Raw genomic sequence first — 21,689 nt, 5'->3', positions numbered from 1 at the left:
ATCTCAGATCAATAGCACACCCCAACTGCGGAGTTCAAATAAGGTGGTGAATGTTAGAACTCTTAGAAAAGTGAGGCTACTCAGATGTAAATTAGCATGGGTGCAGATGTGAGAAACCATCATCAAGAGAAGTTTCTTAGAAGTGCTTCAGAAAGCCTTCAAGTTAAGCCCTCAATCACCAAAATAGGAGAAGGAAATACAGGACGAGCTGTACTTGGCCACTTCAAATTGGGCAAAGTAGGAGGAGTCGTGATAGAGATGGATAAGGCTTGGGGGAAGAATTCACTTCTAACTTGATGCTGTCAACCACTCTGGACATGTTCAGAAGGCATTCATGGGGGCAGACAGGGGTCTAAATAATCCCTCAGCACATGGGCATCAGGCTGTGTGCCAGGTGCTGGGAGCACAGGGATGTGGAAGGCACCACCCTGCCTCAAGGGCCTCCAAGGTAGGGGGAGACAAACAAAGTCATCGAGGTAGTGCAGAATGCTAAGCACTGAGGCAAAGAGTAATGGCAAGCACAGAGGGCATCTAAGTCAGGACAATGGGAGGGACAGGTCAAGAGTACTTCCTGCTGGGGAGGCTGGAGCTGACTTCTGAATAGAAGGTATGAGGCGGGTGAGATCTGAGAAAGCAGAGAGACTTTTAAGAAACAGTGCAGGAGGCTGTGCCAGAGATGAGAGGGAGAGTAGTGGGTATGTGATGATCTTGAAGAGGTGGGGCCTTGTATGGTCTAAGAAACAAGGTTGTTCTTTGTCCTGAAATCCATACAGAGTCCTGAGGAATTTAAAACTGGTGATGGTGAAATGGTAGGGAACGTTTGCATAATCACAACTGCATTCTAGAAAGACCATAGACATGAAATGTGTTAGCTGGGTTAGATACAGTAAGACTATCAATCCACCACTGGGAACAGAGGCTGGCCTCAGAAGACTGTCAAGGGGGTAAAGCTACAAGTCTCTGAGACAGACAAGGTAGGATTTAGGTTATCTGTGCTGACAGAGTGTAAGGTGGCCCCATGACTCCGACTTAGAGTGTGGGCAGGACCTGTGACTTGATTCTAGCCAAGATAATATAGCCAAGGTGGAGGGTTTTAGCAAATGTGATTAAAGTCCCAAATCAGTTGATTCCAAGTTAGGCAAAATGAATCCTGCGAACAACCTGGGGCAGCTTTGAAGCAGCTCCTTCCCCAGTTGAGCTTCAGATGAGAACACAACCTTCCACAACTGGGTTGCAGCACTGTGAATCCCTGACCACAGGACTTAGCTGAGCTGTGTCCAGATTCCTGACCCAGGAAACTGCAAGATGATAAATGTGTACTGCTTTAAGCTGCTAAGTTTGCAGTAATTTGTTATGCAGCAAGAGAAAACGAATACAACATCCAAGGGTCCCGGGTTGCCACCCTGGGAACAGCCGGTGAGCAAGATAGTCAAAGCTAGCATTTAGAGAGAATTTACTATATTTGTGATATGCCAGGAATGGCACTAAAATTTCACATGGCTCTGATTACCCACAATAGCAAGCTGCACTAATTGACCATTGTACAAAGGAGTCCTCCTCTTGAGAGAGGTGAGCAGGAGAACCCATGTTTAGCAGCACATGGTTGCTGATCTTTTTTTCCCAAGCCCAGGCAAACAATCCTCAATCAGAAAGCAAGTGATTTGTGCTTTAGAAATTCCAGAATCTGTGGGCCCATAATCAAGGATTTTCTTCCTTTAGTTACCACCAGCTGGATTTTAGCAAGTAGCATGAAGCCTACTGAATTTTATGTTTCCAGCAGAGAGGAATGAGCCTCAAGACATTTTGGAATGCATCTCCCATTACATCTTCCATGAAATGACTCGCCCGAAAGGGAAGGCAAGAAATATTAAGACATTTTTCATTACTTACTCAGTTTTATTTAGGTGGACACAACAGTGAAGAACTCAAACATGGTTTGACCTTTATGTACAGACACAGCAGCCTGGATTTTCAGCCTTTCATTCTTCTTTAAATGAAAGTCAGCAGGCTCAAAATGCAGAGCTTGGCTAAGTGACTTCTGTGGAAATATGAAATATAATAGTGAAAACCACCAAGGGCTTTCAAGATTCTTGTGTTCTTCTAAGGATCCTTTCTTAACACCATGATTTGTTCTCATCTTTGTGGAAATGAAACCAAGATGGCCTTAATTTGTAAAGTCCTTCTTCATCTGTTGGCAGTCTTCTTACAAAGGATGCAGCAAAAAGAACACACACTTTTCTTTCAAAGTTTTGAAGAAATATAGTCATTAAAAAGAATTTAAATTATGCCTAGAGCACCATTTTACAGAATACCATTAAATTGTAATTACGTGCTTTTAAAAAGCCAGCTTGTTAAAGAGTAGCTGATGGTTTCAGTTTTTATAGGGAACACTTGTAACACTGCAGAATTCTACAAGGGCTTTCTCCTCTGGTGGGCAGGGAAAAAAAACCACTCAAGTCATAAGAAACTTTTATAGCTTTCAGGAACTTGAAGAACAATTGCTGATTAAATTTCATGCTTTAGTGACGAAGTATTTTTACAGCTAAAAGAGGAAACCCGAAACATAATACATTTCATTTAAAGCAGGCAGAAAAACCAACCACAAATTAATATCTATTGTATTCCACATGACACAATATCATTGTTGTCAATCGTTTTAAATGGTTTCACTTTATTTGTGAAAAATAAAGCCAAAATGCCAACAACTTCTCAGAAGGAACCATTTCATCATCTCCATCCCCTCAGATAAAACCTCAATTACTGGTAATTGTATATTTCCATCAACATCCCCTTTTAAGAGGTTTATTCTTTTAAAGCTTCAATTTCCCTAATCACTGAAAGGCAATCTTGAACTTGTATTGAATTTGGAAAGTGGTCAAGACTCACTCCATAATAAGAAGTTAAGGACCATCACTACTTAAGGTGGAAACCTATTCATTTGCAGAAATATTCCTCTCTCTACCAAGAGGCTAATGAGCCTCCCCTTCCCTTCTCCTTTCTAAAAATAAAATCACGTTTGCCTTCTAAAATCAAATCACAGTTGCCAACAAATTAGGATTTATCCTAAGAGTTTGTCCATTCATTTCAACAAACATTTACAGAATGCCTCATCTGGGCCAGTCTCTGTTTTAAGCACTTGTGATACAGCAGTGCATAAAAATTCTCACCCTTACAAACCTTTGATTGACCCAGGAGTGACAATAAGGAAAACAAACCAAACACGAGCACATTTTAGAAAGGTGTCTAAAAATCTGCCTCTGATAGCTGAGCTAATTCTCACAGGCACAAACTGCCCTGACCTGAGCTCTCTCTTGGACAAGCAGTTCCCACAAACGAAACATAAACATGCAAACCAGACCCACTGAACAGGTGGAAGTTTCCAGCTTTCTCACAGTACAACTGTAAGGTAGGACATAGCATGTTATAGTGTTATGTCCTTCCTCCCCACATTCCTGTGAGGCAGAACAGGAACAATTACTTGACCCTGGAGGAAGACAACGCCTTGTGGTCAGGGAGAGAACAGCAGTTCATGCCGGCTGCCTGGTCTTTCTAGGCCCGCTGCTGCCCAGGCTTCCACTGACCTTGTTAGGTCTGACTCTAGAAAATGAAGGCAGGTACTCAAAAGGTACAGTTCACCCAGAAGAATGTAAATGTGACTGAGCTAAGCAAACGTACAGCTGAGTCTTAGTGTTGGGGGAAGTAGCTTTCATGAAGGCAAAGGGAGCCCCATTGTCTGCTGTGTGGCTTGCTCCTCAGCCGTTGGAGCACAGCTTTTTCAGAGGCATGGACTACAATGACCTCCTAAAGTGCACTGAAAATGTTGGCTGTAGATCTGAGGAGAGGGTCCATAGCTATAAAAATATTTGCAAGGGTGTTGTAACCCCTCGAAGTTTAAGAATCGCTATGATGGAAGTATCTGCCTATCCCTTCGTAAAAGTGAAGATGTGTTGGAACGCTGCTTTCAGATTACTCTGTGTCCCTCCCAGCTGCAACACTTGTTTCCAGCCTGGTTCAGCAGCTTGCTGGTGGTTTACTAGGCAGACGTGAGCCAGAAACAAAATCAGCAACCCTGGAGTGGTCATTTAGGATCTGTTTGTCTCCTTTTACAAAGCAATGAGTGCTTTTATAAAAGCATTTCTCCTCAGGAAACTGACTCCTCAAAAGTCATTCTCCAAGCCAGTAGCTCACAGTAGATGGATGAGTTTACCTGTCCTAATAATACTTTTTTTTTCCAAGCTGAAAGGTATCCCCAGGCCTCCACACCAGCCTTCTGGGGCCCTGACAGTTGTTCAACAGTGGCTCCACATCCTCCACAGGCTTGTTCTCTCATCCCTGCGAGGGAAGGTTCAAAAGGCAACTGGATCCCTTACTATTCAAAATCACTGCGACTATTTTGCACAAATTTCAACCTAGAGGATTTGCAGCTAAAGAACCTTAAGGTGGTCATCTGCCTCTGGGAAAAATGATAACTATATTCTCAAAACCAGCAGGTACAGAAACTACAGGAGAGAAAACAAAAATAATGTGGCCTCTCCCAAGAACACAGAACATTTGCTAGGAGTTTTCTGGCACAGCCTTTACTGTGGCTACACTTTCTTCTCTTAGGCACCACCCCATGTCTCTGCTGCCTTTTACTGGACTCTGAAGTCCTCAAGGATGGGACCTGCCTATGCGTATCTGCACATCCAACCTGGTACTGGTGACTGGGACATCACAGACCCTACTAGAGCTCAGAGAGTGGGAATGGCTTGGAGACTTCCTGGTCTCCTAAAATATCAATTTTTACCATTTCAAAATACAAATTACGGATAGCCTACAGAAGATGAAGCTTTTTGTAAAAAAAAAAAATCATATCCTAGAAAATATCTCATAAATCTTTTTAAATTTTCAAAAGAAACCAGTGTAGAAATTTGTGATGGAACATCTCAGATATGGCAATATAATAATTTTGCAAATTCAATTATTTAGGTTACTGCCATTTCTAAGTCACAGCATAATTCAACAGTAATAAATATCATGTAACAGAATAACTTAAAGCACTGATTGCTGCTTTGATATTTATCATCAGCTTTCCATTTCAGAAAACATCATAGAACTACAAATAAAATCTGCTTTTCTGAATATTCTGAAAGGCAGACAGCAGCTTATATAACTTCCGTTCTTCAGAAAACAGTAATTAGATTATGTAAACAACTGTCTGTAAGAGCCAAAAGTAAACTTGGAGGTTCCTGAGGATTACTCAACTTATGCAACGTGCTAACTTTCTAAGACTAAAACTGGGAAGTTCCACAGATGTTAAAGATTTTTTTGTGTGTATGTGTAAAATGTGAACATAGGATTTACATAGTTGGAATTGGGAACAGTTTTGAACATTTTCTGAATCAGCTTTAAATGTTTATGAAATAAGCTTACATTTGTCTTATCCAACCATTTGTAATCTTTATTCTATAATTCTCCACCAGTGCTAGAATTTTCTTCCCAAATGGCCTCAATTCGGACACTGAATAAACGAAAATGAATTTTTTAAAGCTGTGCTTAAATACAAACAAAATAAACTGCTAAGTTTTTCTGGCTTCAAGCACGCCATATGAAGCACGCCAATGTCACTAACATGCCCTGATCACATTCAGGCCAAGTGTTCCTCACTTTAAATACTCCTGTGTTCCATTATTATTTAAGTAAAATCCTGTTTCAAATGCCTTTGATAACAGAGAAACATCCTGTAGACAAACTCTCCGAAAGTGACTGAATTAATGTCTTCTGTGATGTCAGATTTCCCCCCTGGGCTCTTTTGGAAGCATTCTTCCTGAATTGAAGTCACTGTGAATATCCTTTAGATTTCATCTTGTTAACTCAGTTTTCGGTCAGAGCAGCGCTTGGGCCTGCTGCACTTCAAGGCATAGTGCAACAAGTAGTGGTGACGGGACTTCCATCAACCTTACAAGGTTGACAACTAACAGTGTAAAGAGAGTTCGAATGTGGGCCAAGGCATCGGACCTTACACCTAACTTAGGACACAGGTCGATCTATGGATCATTAGCCAGTGAATGCTTTTCTTATCTAATGGTCTTTAAGGGCACATAAGAAACTCATGTTAAATTATATCCCGACATGTTATTATTCCATGAAAGCAAAACAAATCTCCCAACGTGCTTGTTTTCCAGTAGCTCTGGGTCTTGTCTCACCATGGGTACAGAAACGTATTGCTCCGAGGCTCTGACAGGGCTACTGCTCTTGACTAATCGTTTTTGTCTTTCTGCTTTTCATTTGATGAGGACTTACATATAGTTACTTGCTGCAGTTTACTTATCTCTCAGGTGCTTCCTATGGGAAGATCATAAACCATTCTTCCATAACCTTTTGTTGATCATCATTTCCATTAGGGACTCAGTAAGACATGCTCAATATCTTCACCAAGAACCATTTATTGCAAATCAGCTGTGAAACAATAGGGGTGCTTTAGCCAAATTAAATCCTATGTCACAGATGTCACAGATTTTCAGCTCAAGGAAAAAAATCATCAGCAAGAAGAATCCAGAAGTCTCTGTCGGGCATTCTTCTTTCCATTATTTGCTTTAATTTCACTGTCTATGTTCATATCTGTCAAAATTGAAAACAAATATTTATGACGGAAATATAGCAGGAATTATCAATACTAATCAATTTCTCTTCTGCCAAAAATTCCTCTCACAGTCTATACCATGTTTTGCTTCTTAGCCTAACTTCAGAGCACAGTGAAGTTAGGACAAGAAAATGAATCAATAAACTTTCAGTCTCCTTTGAAAGAGAAAGTCAGAGAGTAACAGAGGAGATCAGAGGTACAGAGAGGAAAACCAGTAAGATAAGACAAAAAGAAGCAAGAAAGATAAGGAAGGGTGCTGAGCAAGACAGAGTGTGAGACAGAGAGAGAAGAGGGAAACACCAGAAAAAGCACAGAAGTTATCCTTCTTTGGAAATGCAGAGGAGCACCAATTATTTTCCTCTCTCTCTCAATACTGAGGGGTTCCCACCGCCTCCCCCCAACCTTGGTATTAAGGTTTTTAATGCTTGGAAATGGTTTAAATGATTGGCAGGGTAAAGACTGTCAATATTCCCACAAGGCTGCTGCAAAAGCTCTCGGTGGGCTCCTGTAGCCTCTGCCAAAAGCAAACCCTACCTTTGAGCTCTGCCGTCTGGTTCCCCTGATCCTCTCTCGTCTCTGCAGACACGGGAGTTTTGCCATCAACAATATCCATCTTGATCATGCCAAGGTTTGTCAGGAGTAGCATTGGGTCGATCCCCTGACCACTGCTCTTAATATTCTCCAGTACCTTAAGACACTTGTATGACTTGACCTCACTTATATTTTCCTCCAAGAAGAGATTGTAGAGGCTCAAATCGTTGTACCCTTCAGATTTGAAATGCAGAACATCAAAAGTAGGGAGGATTTCGTACACTTTGAGAACATCTGTCTTCTGTCGGAATGGAACAAACAGCGTGTAGACAACCACGGGAGCCAGTAGGACATAAACCACAAGGTTAATGACACTGAGCAACTGGAAGACGCCCACGGCGATGAGTTTGCACTGAAACTGATCGGGCACGGTGCTGTCGTTTCTCAGGATCCCTGATTTGATGCTGCACACAAACTCGTCTGAGAGTGAGGAGAGACTGAAGTAATAGCCCAGGTAGATACACGCTAAAAGTATAATGATGAGTGTCAGCAGGCGGCAGCTAATGTACTTAATGATTAAATTATTAGAATTTTTCTTTGTCTTCAAGTACTGCTCCACAATTGGGTACTTGAAGTGGCTTTCAGATATCTCCCACAAACTAAAACATAAAGGAAACAAAAATATCGTAGGCACTCATCAAGACCATCAAATATTAAAGGCGGATACACATTCAACAATGTCACACTAAAAATTTCAAACACCCATACTTCTTTACCTACAACTTCAGTAGAGTGGTCAAAAATAAAATCCGTTTAAAAGAGGAGGAAGAAAAGGAATAATAAAATACTTTTCCCCTTAATATTTAATAGAAGGCCTAGTTAATTAAATGAGTTAATATTTGGAAATTTTTAGAATGATGCCTGGCATCTGGTAAATCCTAAATACGTGTAAACATACGCCTCTTACAGGCGAGGGGTGGGACAGCTCAGGGGGTGTGGGTACAAACTATGGGGTCTAAAGGGCATGGTTCAGTTACCAGCACTCTTACTTATAGCTACAGAAGAGTATTTTTATCCAGAATAAAAGTGGAGGGGGAGGTTAACGAATGCACTTAGTAATGGTGCTCTGAGGGTTAAAGGAGATAATGTACTTAAATAACTCAATACGGTGTGTGGGACATATTAAATATTCAAAAAATGATGGTTCTTAATATTATTATTCCAATTATTCAATAACAAGAACCAAAGGAAGAATGTGAAAAGGCAGGGCACAACCTACTCCTTCCCCATTTCTCTCTCATCGCTTGCTCAGCTGCCTTGAAATCCTCTGTGCATCTCCATTAAGGAGTTAAATAGATCAAAGCAAGCAAGCCTCATATAGTACCTAAATCTGTTACCCCTACAAGAACTGCATTTTTAAAATGAGATGGTAACGTTTCACTCATCAAGGGAAGGAGTCTTGACAGAAGGACAAACAAATGGGTGGGATGGGTCGGGGCGAGATTTGGGGAGAGTGGACATCCCTGGATCCTACAGGCTGTCACTAGGTGCATGACATCCCCCTGCCTCTGCTCCTGCCCCACCTCCTAGCAGTGAGAACTCTGGGCCCAGACTGGCAGTAGAAGGGCAGAGAATTTGTCCTACAAAACCCGATGAGCTGCCTGCTGGGGCTAAGTTACCTTTGCCCCAAGTTCTCGGCAGCACCTGGAACTGAGCAGGCTCCATCTCTCATGTCAAGGTCACACGCACTCTTTGCAGCCTTAATTGCACGGTTGTAAACTTTGTCAAGTTCTTCCATGATAAACTTCAAGTCTGAGCAAATATGAGGAGCAGCTGCGAAACGCCAGAACAGTGGGGGCAGGTACAGGAGGATCGCGAAGAGCAACAGGATGTAGGGGAAAAACTGAAAAACAAGAGAACAAATCATGGGCTTGACAGACCCCCCATGCAGTAACCTAATGGCACCAAGTGATGCTCTCATTTTCTCACATCTTGAGACCAATGTGCATTGTGGAAATTGGGCTCATTACCTAATAACTACTTCTTATGGCTAAATTCCCCTGTCCAGGTAATACCTGACACTGGTAACTACCTATTTTTTTTTTCTTCTATTGGTATTAATTTGAAGTAATCAGCAACTGCATGGTGACACATGGTGTGCACGTTCTAATCACAGAAGGAAAACAAAAAAATAAAATTACTCCCATTCCCTGAACAAAATCCCAGTTAAAAAACCTATAACTATCACAAAGGCTTCTGCTGGGTTTTTGTTGTTTAATTTTTGTGGTTTTAAGAAGCAACTAAGGCATACGGCTCCATTTTTGCCCTCCTCTGGAATCTGGGAAAATGCCAAAGAAACATATAACTTCCCCCAAAACAAATTAGAAAAGCTTTGACTTCAGTGATTCAGTAATCATCCCAATAAGACAGCTGAAATAAGCAGTTGAATTAACAGAATGCAGAATGAACGTGGAACAGACTTTGAAGGCAGTCCAACACCCTCATTGTATAGTTGGATAAACTGAGGCTCAGAAAGGCCAGCCACAACGGGCAAGGGAATCAAGAGGAGAGCGTCCAGATCAGGGTGCAGACACACACCAAACAAGATGGGATTCGCACGTCAGACAGGGTGAGGAGCACCCTAGTAACCAAGACCACCAGTTGGTCAGAGATGGCTTAGCCTCAGCAGAAGACTTAGGAAGACTGTAAATGGCAGTCAGCACAGATCTGAACTGAAGCTCAGCAATGTGACCTTGGGGAGTGAGGTTACCGAGTCTCTGACCCTCAGTTTCCTTATCTATGAAAAGGTCATGGAATAGAGGTGTCATGAAGATTAAAGGAGATAATTGATGGAAAATGCTTAGCAAAGGGCCTGGCATGGAATAGGCACTCAAACACTCCAGGTAACCACAAAAAGGTTAGCTAGGTGGACATGTTACACTCAATCTTCACAGCAACCCTGACAGGGACTCTATATATGGCTCCATTCTGCAAATGGGAAGAGAAAGCCGGGAGCAGTTTCTGGCCCCAGATCACAAAGCTGGTGAGAATCAGACTATGTTGCCAACCTCTCTGAACCCAGAGACATCTTCTTCCAATCGAACACACTCTCAAGTACTTTACTCCTCTGGAAAACTTCTCCTTACTTTTGGATGGGTCTATCTCCACCATTTCTCAGAGCGGTAACGGAAGAGGTCATGATGGCCTTAAGTTGACATGAAACCCTCCCCCGCAAACATTTCTGGAAGTGGACGGCAGACCCCACAACATGACCCTCACTGTAATTTCAGATGTACAGGGCATTCCCATCAGCCCCTCACTCAGTTTCCCCCATTGCTAATGACTCATATTTCTGTGATACATTTATCAAGACTAAGAAGCCAACATTGGCACGTGCCATTATCAGAAACTAAACTTCAGACTTCTATTTGTAAATACACTGGTTGTTTTTCCACTATTGTCCTCTTCCTGTCCCAAGATCGAATCCAGGGTACCCACTGCATTTAACTGCCATGTCTCCCTAGACTCCTTGGTTTTGTGACAGTTCTTCAATCTTTCCTTGTTTTTAAGTGCATAAAATAATATACATAGGTTCACAAAGGAAATAGAATATTGATATACAGTTATCAAAATATTAATATTTTGAATCCACTTCTTTATTCATACTTAAAATAGGATCTAGCAGATGATCTAACAGCTACTGACACTTTGAAGTTGTGAAGAGCAAACGATATTCCAGGATATCTGTGATTTTCTGTGGGTGACAAACTCACAGGTACTGCTAATATCACTATGGATTGTTGCCTACATAAAAACTTTTTTAAGCTAAATTTTATTGGAAGTGAATAAAAAATAAAGCTGTCATATATTTTCCTATCCTAGTTTGCAGGCCTCCTGTCACTATCACAGACCCACATAAGGAATCTCTGCCCCAGACGCAAGAGAGAAATAAGCACAAATGGCCCCAAAACTTTGCAAAGCCCTCTTACCAAGACAGCTGCTTTACTTTGGCATTCTGGCATGGGATGAGGTGTCTCAAAAGTATTAACCCAACTTGCAAAGGGCTGCTACACAATGACACACACAGCAGGTTGTGATTAGCTGAATTTTGGCTGCATAATTCATAGCTGGCTGTGGGGAGAAGGAATGTTCGTTTAATTCATGCCCAATCGGAAGGGTGCCCATTAGTTTAAAAACATAACTGTATGACACAGAATTTCTGCTGCTTCTATAACCATGAAAGCCAGGCATTCTATCTGGAAACCACAGGGAGAAAACTGTATCTAAAATGGGCTTGTGAAACATCTTATAAGTCACTTTTGTTTCAAAGCTATTTGAATAATGGCATTTCACCTCAAACTGTTCCCTTGAATTAATAAGTGACTATTTACAGTCTGTGGCATTTTTAAACATGCCCAGTGACACAATAATTTGGTACAATAAGTGGTATAATGAATAGCTCAGCACAGCTCATTGTAATTAGAAAAACAAATTACATATTAGGTATAAATTTCCCTAAAATATCCTTGTACCTTGATCACCACTATAGTAACGTCATTTAATGCCCCATATCTTGGTTGTCTCCACACTTAAATCTCTTTTTATTTATTTTTTCCCACCAAAAATAAAAAGGCAACTTCCAGTGAGTCTATAAAAATGTAGTAAAACAGGAAATAAGAATCCAAAAAAACCCATAAAATTAGTCTTTGAAATCCTTTTGACCAAGTAAGAAATATGGAAAAGCTGCAGGGCTTTGAGGGTGCATCTGCAGATGGAAACAGCTTTGTTCCTAAGCTGTGTCAACTCCACATTAGGCCTGGGATGCTCAGCATCTCTTGAAGCCATGATGGCACTATTTTGCGCGATGCTCGAGTGAGTATTGAGCTCTTCCAAGAATAGGGAAACTTCTCAAATCCTTGTGGAACCAAGCAGCTGTCCAACTACAATTTTCAATCTATCTGCCTTAAAAATGTGTGCTGTTTCTGGAAGGGGCGACAGTTAGAACAACAGAAACCTCCAGATGGAAGGAACCTAGAGGGTGAGCCAGTACAACTTCCCTCCACATTCAAATCCTCTCTACCTCATCGACGGCAAAGAACCATCCAGTTCGGACTGAACAACTCCTCCCCTAAAATGCATGTAACCTCATCTTACGAGATTCAGTGCTGATGGGTAAATTCACTCGAAAACATCTTCTGGGGACCTGCTATGTGCCAGGCAGTGGGCTGGATGCACGGCCCCCGCAGACTAGGCGCAGAGTCTACCCCAAGATCACACAGGACAGGTGGGAACACAAGCTGGTCATTAAATCATCAAAACATGTAGGTACTAAGTACTGAGGCAACAGAAAAGTCTCCGGGGAGGTGGTCAGGGAAGCTTCATAAAAGAGGTAACACCTGAAATATGTCTTAAAGTACAGTGCGGCAACAAAATAAAACAAAGCCTTCTGTTAAGACTCAGCGCAAATGTCACCTCTGTGACCCTTTGGAATCCTCTTTCCTCTGCTTGGAATCCTTTCCTCCTTGCTTGTCTGTTGAATTCTCACTCATCCAGAGCACCAGGGTAAATGAGCAAGCCTGTGAGTGAGGAAGTGGCCAGAGCAGAGGCCAGAAGGGCGTGCTGGGTTGAATACTGCCCCCCACCCCTAATTCATGACCACCGGGAACCTCAGAGTGTGATACTGTTTGGAAATAGGTCTTTGCAAATATAATTAGTTAAATTAAGATAAGGTCATGATAAATTAGGGTGGGCCCCGGTCCAGTGACTTGTATCCTTATCAGAAGGCCAAATGAAGACACAGAGACAAACAGGAAGAAGCCCTGTGGTAACAGAGGTAGAGACTGGAGTGATGCATCTACCATCCCAGGAACACAAGACTGCCAGCAGCCACCAGGAACTAGAAGAAAGCACGTCACAGATTCTCCCTGGATGCACCAAAAGGAGTCGAGTCAACTCTGGCAACAACTTGATTGTTCTGGTCTCCAAAACTAGGAGGAAATACATTTCTGTTGTGGTAATTTGTTACAGCAGATGTAGGAAACTCACAAAAAGAATAAGCAGAGACTGAATTAAGAAGGCCACAAATTCCCACACCATACACAATGGGGTACCACTGGTGGAGGGCATAATCAAATATATTCCAGAAAACCACTATAGAGGCAAAGAAGAAACACATGGGAAGGAGAGAAACCAGGCAGGAGGTCACTGTGGCAGAGAGGCAGAAAGAGAAGACAGATCTGAGAGCAACAGATGGGGAAGACACTTCAGTGTCCACACAGAAGAGGGAGGTGGAAAAGGAGAAGAACTGAGGATCACACTGGGTGTGCAGCTCATGCAAGGCCATGGGGGTTGGAACCATCAGGTGAAATAAATGAAGAGTCCCAGATTCAGAGCAGACGGGAGTGAGGTGGGAGGCAGACCTGAGAAGACGAGAAATTTTGAACATGAGATACCTGCAGTCAAAATGCCCTGGTGTGTAGTAGATAACTGAAAGTAAAGAAAAATAATCTAGCTGTACAATTCAGGATTTGGTAGCACATATGTGGTCAAAGCCAACTGTATGGTTAAGATAATCCAAGAAGAATGGGCAGAAGGAGAAGACCATGGACAGGCCTGAGACCCTATAACATTTAAGGGTCGGGCAAAAAGAGAATCTTGGAAGAAATGGACAAAAGTGGTCAGAAAGTAGGAAGTAGGTGAACCAAGAACGTCCTGCACTGGGGAAGTGGAGTAAAAAGATGCATGAAGGATGTCTGTTCTGGCTATATGCTGTTCAGGTAATATCGCACTTACAGACAATCCTAGAGAGCGGGAGTCATGAGTGAATGGCTACCCCTAAAAGCTAATGTGCACACCCTGAGAAGCTTACAGAAGGTAGAAAATACAGATGGCATGGCTTCTATTCTGCACCCCAGGTGCTGAGGTTTGCACTGGGTGACATTCTGAAGTGCAGTTGGAGGGAACCCATCATGGAGAGAGCCCTGGAGAAGACAGTGAGCAAAGTATCTGTTCACAGAAGGAGGAAAAGATGCCTACCAAGATAAGTAGAACCAAGTGACAAGGAACAGCCTTCCCACGGATCTATGAAATGCAATGAATTGTCCTATGAGGCAAGGAGCTCCCTTTCAAGGCAGTTTGTGATTATCTGGGAGAGCATGAGTATTCTAGATTAAGGATCCATAGAGTCTTCTTGTAAAGGACCAGAGAATAAATATGACAGGTTTGAGAGCCACATGGTCTCTGTTGCAGCTGCTCAGCTCTGCCATTATGGTGCAAAAGCAGCCACAGATAATGTGTGGACAAATGGGGCACAGTTGTGTTCCAATAAAATTTTATTTACAAAAACAGGTATGGACTGATTTGGCTCAAGCATGTGTGCCGTAGTTTGCCAACCCTGGCTCTGCGTTCTTGCTTCTCAAAGAGTGGTGTGGTCTGTAGACCACGAACCTCAGTTATCACCTGGGAGTCTGTTATAAGTGCAGAATTGCAGGTCCCCATCAGACCTGATGAATCAGAGCCTGAAGTTTAACAAAATCCGCAGGTGATCTGCATGCACAGAGGATTTGAGAAATGGTCTACATGGGTGGTGCCCACATTGTAAGGCAGGACGGGCCCACATCGGAATCTCCTAGGAAGCCGATAAAAACCACATTCCTGACCTTAACCATAGAAGCTCCAACCTAATGGCCTGGATGGCCTCGGGATCCTGAATTTTCACAAGGCCACTCTGGCAATGCTAAGGTTTGGAAGCCTCTGGTCCGGAAGCCTCAGAGGATTCCTCCAACCAAGTTTCTATGAGTCTACTTAAGAGAAATAAAGAGTTGCCCACTCTCTTAATTTTGTTCTTGTTTTTCTTATTGTGTTTTTTTTTTTTTTCAGTCAAAAACTGACTTTCCTGTTTCAGAGAGAAATCTTACTAATAGTTGCCTCCTACATTCTAAACTTGAACAAAGGGAACAGAACACTCAAAAGAAAAAAAAAAAAAGCCAGTTCTCAAGCAGTCTTAGAGCACCACCTACCGGCCCCCCTGACTGTACCTGCATCTCCAGCAAAGGCCTCACAGTCTGTCCTTAGAGGCCATCAGTAGTGCACGGAGTGGGAGAGGAAGGGAGGAGGAAGACAGGGAGAAATCAAAGTCAGTTAGGGAGAAATGACACCATTGATCATACCAGTGTCATACCAGTGCTGACTTAAACATTACACTAAATAACTTCTTTGGAGGAACTGAACTCTCCTAACTTCAGCATCAGAATTAAATTGAGAAGTGCTGAATCAACCCTGTGCCTCTAATCCCCCATCCTTTGTCAGGATGCTCCTGGAGAACCAAGTCTGGTTCTGAACAGGACACACAGCTACCTCACTGCCCTCCTCCCTTCCACATATACTCTTCAAGCACCCACTATGGACTACGCATTGTCTCAGGGGTACAGGGATAAACAAGACATGGTCATGGTCTCTGCCTGCATAAAGCTTACAGTCTGAAGAGATAAAGAATTAATTAAGCAGAATTATGGCAAGATATTTTCATGTGAAGTTTTCATTTTATTTGAAAGTGGTTGGGGAAGGCCTTGGAGGGTAGAAGGTAGAGATAGGGAGTGGGATGTCTGAAGTTAGTTTCAAGTGACAGCAAGTTCAGAATGAGGTGGCCACAGGAACTCATGATGGAAATGGAAAGGAGGTAAAAGTTCTTGCAGATGAGACAGAGACTGAGGCTAGATGTGCCATCTAGGAGGACACAGAAGTCACCCTGGAGTGGTGAAGGAGGATGAGCATGACTGAGTCCTGAATGAATGAGGGGTAACTGGGAGAAGGTGACAGCAATGAGGAGGGCATGAGGAAGGCATAGCCAGTATCCAAAACAGCTAAGGAACTGAGTTTTCTATGAAGAAACAGTAGCAAGGTAAGGAATACAGGCATGGGAAGAAATTACGCAAGTCCATGAGCATGGTGAACTGAGGACCTCCTGGGTCAACAGTGGGCTCCCCTGCTGGACAGCTCTTCTGCCAGAAAGACTCTCCTTGTGTTGACTGCAGCTTATCAGCAGGTAACCATCACCTACAGGCTACAGTCCACAGTTCTGAAGCCACAGAAGTTAGAACTGGACCTTTCCACATGGGAAACATGCCTGAAATTTGAAGGAGGCTGTGGGCTCACCTGCCATCTGGCTGTGGGACCTCGGAAAAGGCACTGACCACTCTGGCCCTCAGAGTCTGAATGAGAGGACCCTAACAGTTTAACAGTCCCAAGTCTGCTCAGTGTGGAGAAGCCACAAGAAAGCCTTTTTATCCTTGAAAGATAATCCAGCAATTCCACTTTGGGGTATGTATCCAAAAGAAACAAAGTGAGGACTCGAACAGATGTTCTCAGCAGCAATAGTCACAATAGGCAAGAAGTGCAAGCAACCAAGTGTCCGCTGACAAATGGATAAACAAAATCCCGTACAAACTTACAATGGAATGTTATTCAGTCTTAAAAAGGAAGGGGATTTTAATGTATGCTACCACATGAATGAACTCTGAAAACATTTTCTTAAGTGAGATAAGCCAGACACAAAAGGTCAAATATTGTATGGTTTCACTTATATAAGGTATCTAGAATAGGCAAATGCAGAGAGACAGAAAACAGAATGGAGGTTGCCAGGGGCTGCGGGGACGGGGAAATGGAAAATTACTGCTTAATAGGTGCAGGTCTCAGTTTAGGAAGATGAAAAATTCAGGAGATGGATAACGGCAATGGTTTCGCAACAATGTAAATGTACTTAATGCCACTGGGCTATATACCTACAAAGAGAAAGGTAAATTTTATGTTATATATATTTTATCAAAAAAGAAAAAGAAAAACTTGAAACAGAGATCAACGTAGAAATAAAGCAGGTGCGATTACTGAATGTGGCCTAAGAAAGCCACACACTAATATTCCTATCTAGTATAGGTTTTATTTCTCCAATTAGGCTGAATCTTCATTTCTCTCTAACTCCCAGAATTACCAACCAAATCCCACAAACTGTATGGCTTAAAACCACAGAAATTTGTTCTTTCATGGTTTTAGAGGTGAGGAGTTCAAAACCAAGGCACTAGCGGGACCATGCTCCCTCCCGAGTCTCCAGGGAAGGATCCTCCCAGCCTCTTCCAGCTTCCAGGCGCCCCAGCATTCCTTGGCTTCGCAGCGTAACTCCAATCCAGTCCCCTGTGGGCATGCGGCTGTTTTCTCCCTGAGTGTCTTCATGTTGTCTTCCCTCTGAGCACGTCTGTGTCCAACTTCCCCTCTTCGTATGAGGACAGCAGTCATACTGGGTTAAGGGCTTACCCTACTGCAGCAGGACCCCATCTTAACTAATTACATCTGCAATAATTGTATTTTCCAAATAAGGTGTCACAGTTTAGGGCACACTGGGTTAAAACTTCAACATATCTTTCAGGGGACACAATTCAACCCATGACACCACCCAAATGTAGAGTTAACTGAAGTCTCAGTCCTCACCTTACTCACCCTCTTGGCAGCATTTGACACAGGTTATTACATTGACACCATCTTTCTTTACAAGATACCCTGCGTTTCAAGCATACACACACTGTTAACACTTTCCTCATCACCCCACCTCTCTGTGTCTCCTCTGTTGACTGGTCCTACCCCACCCTCTCTCCATGTTGGAGCAGCCCTCAGACCTTGCCCCTGTCTACATATAATCACCCCCTAAGAAACCCCATCCACTCCTATAGCTTTAAACACTATTTTCTGACAATCTGCCATATCTATAGCTCTACTCTAGCCTGCAATCTCCAGATACCATATCTCACTGCCCACCTGACACATCCTCTGGACCATGGAGCATCTGATTCAATATGTTCAAGCAGAACTCTTTGATTTTCCTCCAAAATCTGCTTCTTCAAGTGTCATGAAGGTGTCATTCCATCCAGTGCCTGAAACCTTGGTCATGTCCTTCATCCTGATCTTTCTCTCATCTTCCCACGTCCAATCGGCACATCTTGTTACTTCCATATCTTAGAAAAGATGCCCCAAGCCTTAGAAAAGATGCGCTTCCCACCTCCTCTGCTGTCATCCTAGACCTCAACTGCTGTCACTCTAGACCAAGGATCAGCAAACTGCTGCCCCTGAGCCAAATCTGGCCACAAGCGATCATGTCTACTCTGCAGAACTGAGTAGCTGTGACAGTGACCGTGTGATCTGCAATGACAAAAAACTTTATGATCTGGCCCTCTGCAGAAAAGTTTGCTGACCCCTGGTCTAGGCCCTTGACATCACTTTTGACTATCCTTTTGCGTGATCTTCTAATCAGCAATAAGACACAGAGTATTGCTTTTTGTTTGTTCTTTGCCCTCTTAGACATAACTACTTCTTTTCCTTTCTGTTCCCTAATGAGAACCCTCACTCTGTGCTTACCAAGTGGCTCTCCCTGCCTCTATTCCCTCCTGCACACCGTCACTGAGGCTTAACTCTTGGAATTGCCAAGTTCACCCTGCTCAGGTACCTGCAATGGCTCCCGCTGTCCCCAGAATTTAGCCCATCTATCTGGTTAGTTTTCAAAGTCCCCTGTAACCTAACCTACCCTGCATAGTTAATCAACGGCCCACTGCTCCCCAGCAGGCCATGCCTTTCCCAGAAAGTGCTTCCCACCCTCCCAGGCAGTGCTTTTTTTGTGCTTGTTGGGCCTGTATTTTCCTTCCAGTTGTCAACCAGCTTGTTCCTCTCTCTTCTGGTTATCAGGAAGACAGAGTTTATGAAAAGGAAAAACAAATTGTGAAGAAATTGTCTAATCATCTTCATTTCCTTACCTCCCATTCACTCTTCACTACAGCCATCTGCCTCCCACTTCTCCACTAAAATCATTCCTGCTGGATCTCCAATGTTTTCATTAAATCCAGTAAGTTTTATTTCTCCCAGACTGCATTGGCTTCTCTGCAGCAGCATTTAACAGTTCACTGCTGTCTGAAACACTCTCCTTTTACCATTTAGCTGATTATTCCCTTTTGCTGCCTTCTTCCATGTTTATTTTTCCACTAAACAACGAGCTCCTTGATGAAGGGACCATGTCATCTGTGGCTCTCTGCCACTGCACATACATTCTAGCATATCAATCAACGTTAGCTGAAATCAACTGTGACTAAATGTTTTCAGCTAAAGAATTTCCATTTGATTCTTTTGGTGCAATTTGCAGTCAGTTCCCTGTAAAAATCTCCATATAATCATAATTCTTTGAATATATTATTAATGATTAGTTAAAATGCATGGTTGATCAATCTACTATCTGAATCTCCAACAGGTTTGTTTCCATTTCTGATTTTTCTCTTGGTTTTCTTGTACACCTAGTTATTTCCTAGTGAGTGCTGAATATCATATATGAAAAACCTGAGCAAGAATTTGAGAGCACATAAGAGGAGGCAGAGCAAGATGGCTGAATTGAACCCTCCAATGATTGACCCCCCTGTTAGGAGATAGACAATATAAAAAGATATAAAGTATCTAGGCAAGAAAGTACCTTCTTAAGAACCAAAAAATCAGATGAGCAATCACTGTACCTGGTTTTAACATAACATGGTAAGTGGCATTGAAGAGAGTAGGAAGGACGGTCTTGCATTGCTTACACTACCCCTTCCCTAAAACCAGGCAGTACAGTCTGGAGAAAGAATCTGTGTGCTTGAAGGAGGGAGAGCAAAGTGAGTATGGGACTTTGCATTGGAACTCAGTGCTATCTTGTCATAGCCACATACAACACCAGGCAGACTTCTGCCAGGTCCCACAAAGGAAGCATTTAGACCAGCCTGGGCCAGAGGGGAATCTTCTGCCCCAGTGGGAGAAACGTGACTCCTGCTGGCTTCACCACCAATTGACTAAAGTGACCTAGGGCCCCAAATAAATCTGAGTGCCAATCAGAACATCGTAACTGTAGGCCTTGGACAAGTCCTGGTGCTGCACTGGTCTTAGAAACAGTGGGCTTGGGATGTGACCCAATATGACACTAACTGTACCAGCCAGGGGAACACCTGCATCACTCCTCTCCCAACTCCAAGCAGTGCAGCTTGGGGAGAGATCTTTCAACTTGGTGAAAGGACAGGAAAGAGTACAGAGGATACTGTCTTGCAACTTAGATATCAGGCTCAGTCATAGTAAAATAAAGCACCAGGCAGAGATGTCTGATATAATATGCAGGTACAAGAAGGTTAAAGGACACAAAGAAGACTCAACCCAAATAAGACTACCTCAAGGAATATAATAATCCAACTCTCAAAGGTGAAGGACAAAGAAAGGATCCCAAAAACACCAGGTGAAAAGATACAAATTACATATAAAAGAGTTCCAAGACATCTGGCAGCAGACTTTTCAGTGGAAACCTTACAGACCAGGAGGAAGTGTGATGACATATTCAAAGCACCAAAGGAAAAAAGCTTCCGACCTAGAATATCATGACCAGCAAAGTTATCCTTCAAACATAAAGGTGAAATAAAGACTTTCCCAGACAAACAAAAGCTGAGGTATTTCATCAACACTAGACCTGTCTTACAAGACATGGTAAAGGGAGTTCTTCAGTCTGAAAGAAAAGGATGCTAATGAGCAACAAGAAATCATCTAAAATTACAGACTCACTGGTAAAAGTAAGTACGCAGACAAATACAGAATACTCTAACACTGTAATTGTGTAAACCACCCATACCTTAAAATGAAGACCCTAAAGTAAACCTATCAAAAATAATCGTAATTACAACAATTTGTTAGGAGATAGACAATATAAAAAGATATAAAGAGACAAGAACTTGAAAGGGAGGGGGGGAATGAAGTTAAAGTCCAGAATTTTTTAGTTTTCTCTTTGCTTGTTTTTTAATTTTCATTGTAATTGGATTAAGTTATCTTCAGTTTAAAATAAATGGTTAATAACATAACCAACAACAACAATAATAATAGTTATTATTATATTATTTGAAATGGAGTTTCACTCTTGTTGCCCAGGCTGGAGGGCAATGGTGCGATCTCAGCTCACTGCAACCTCTGCCTCCTGGTAAGTTTAAGCGATTCTTCTGCCTCAGCCTCCCGAATAGCTGGGATTACAGGCATGCACCACCATGCCCAGCTAATTTTGTATTTTTAGTAGGGGCAAGGTTTCTCCATGTTGGTCAGGCTAGTCTTGAATTCCTGGCCTCAGGTGATCTGCCCGTCTCGGCCTCGCAAAATGCTGGGATCACAGGCTTGAGCCACCACGCCCAACCGCATAACCAATTATTTTAAAATGAAGATAACTTAATTCCAATCACAGCCTCGTGTGTAGCCTCATGGCAAACAAAGTAAAAGCCTATGATAGATACACAAAAAATAAAAAGCAAGAAACTAAAACATACTACCAAAAAATCGCTTATACACAAGGGAAGACAGAGAAAAAGGAAAAAAAGAGAAATTTACAAAACAACCAGAAAACAAATAACAAAATTGCAGTAGTAAGCCCTTATTTATCAATAATAACACTGAATGTAAATGAACTAAATTCTTCAATCAAGAGAAAGAATGGCTCACTGGATTAAAAACCCAA

The 21,689-nt window shown here is 42.4% G+C and overlaps 2 protein-coding genes across 2 annotated transcripts in view; one reads left to right on the top strand and one right to left on the bottom strand.

Annotated features, from left to right (window-relative positions):
* Positions 1–1,875: 1,875 nt before the first annotated feature.
* PANX1 (pannexin 1) overlaps positions 1,876–21,689 on the bottom strand; it is a 59,757-nt gene continuing 39,943 nt past the window's right edge. The window contains exons 3-5 of the mRNA XM_001088479.5: positions 8,833–9,056; positions 7,157–7,812; positions 1,876–6,600 (exon numbers count right to left, since the gene is read on the bottom strand). Coding sequence (XP_001088479.1) covers positions 6,521–6,600; positions 7,157–7,812; positions 8,833–9,056 — 960 coding nt within the window. The 3' untranslated portion in view covers positions 1,876–6,520. The remainder of the gene's footprint in view (positions 6,601–7,156; positions 7,813–8,832; positions 9,057–21,689) is intronic.
* Positions 8,976–21,689, top strand: part of LOC114672334 (uncharacterized) — a 74,471-nt gene continuing 61,757 nt past the window's right edge. Inside the window, exons 1-2 of the mRNA XM_077964897.1 lie at positions 8,976–9,044; positions 9,666–9,782. Coding sequence (XP_077821023.1) covers positions 8,976–9,044; positions 9,666–9,782 — 186 coding nt within the window. The remainder of the gene's footprint in view (positions 9,045–9,665; positions 9,783–21,689) is intronic.

The sequence above is a fragment of the Macaca mulatta genome, chromosome 14 (genome assembly GCF_049350105.2).
Source record: "Macaca mulatta isolate MMU2019108-1 chromosome 14, T2T-MMU8v2.0, whole genome shotgun sequence".
Lineage (NCBI taxonomy): Eukaryota > Metazoa > Chordata > Mammalia > Primates > Cercopithecidae > Macaca > Macaca mulatta.
The sequence above is the reverse complement of the archived record's forward strand: the minus strand, read 5'-3'. Positions and strand labels throughout refer to the sequence as shown.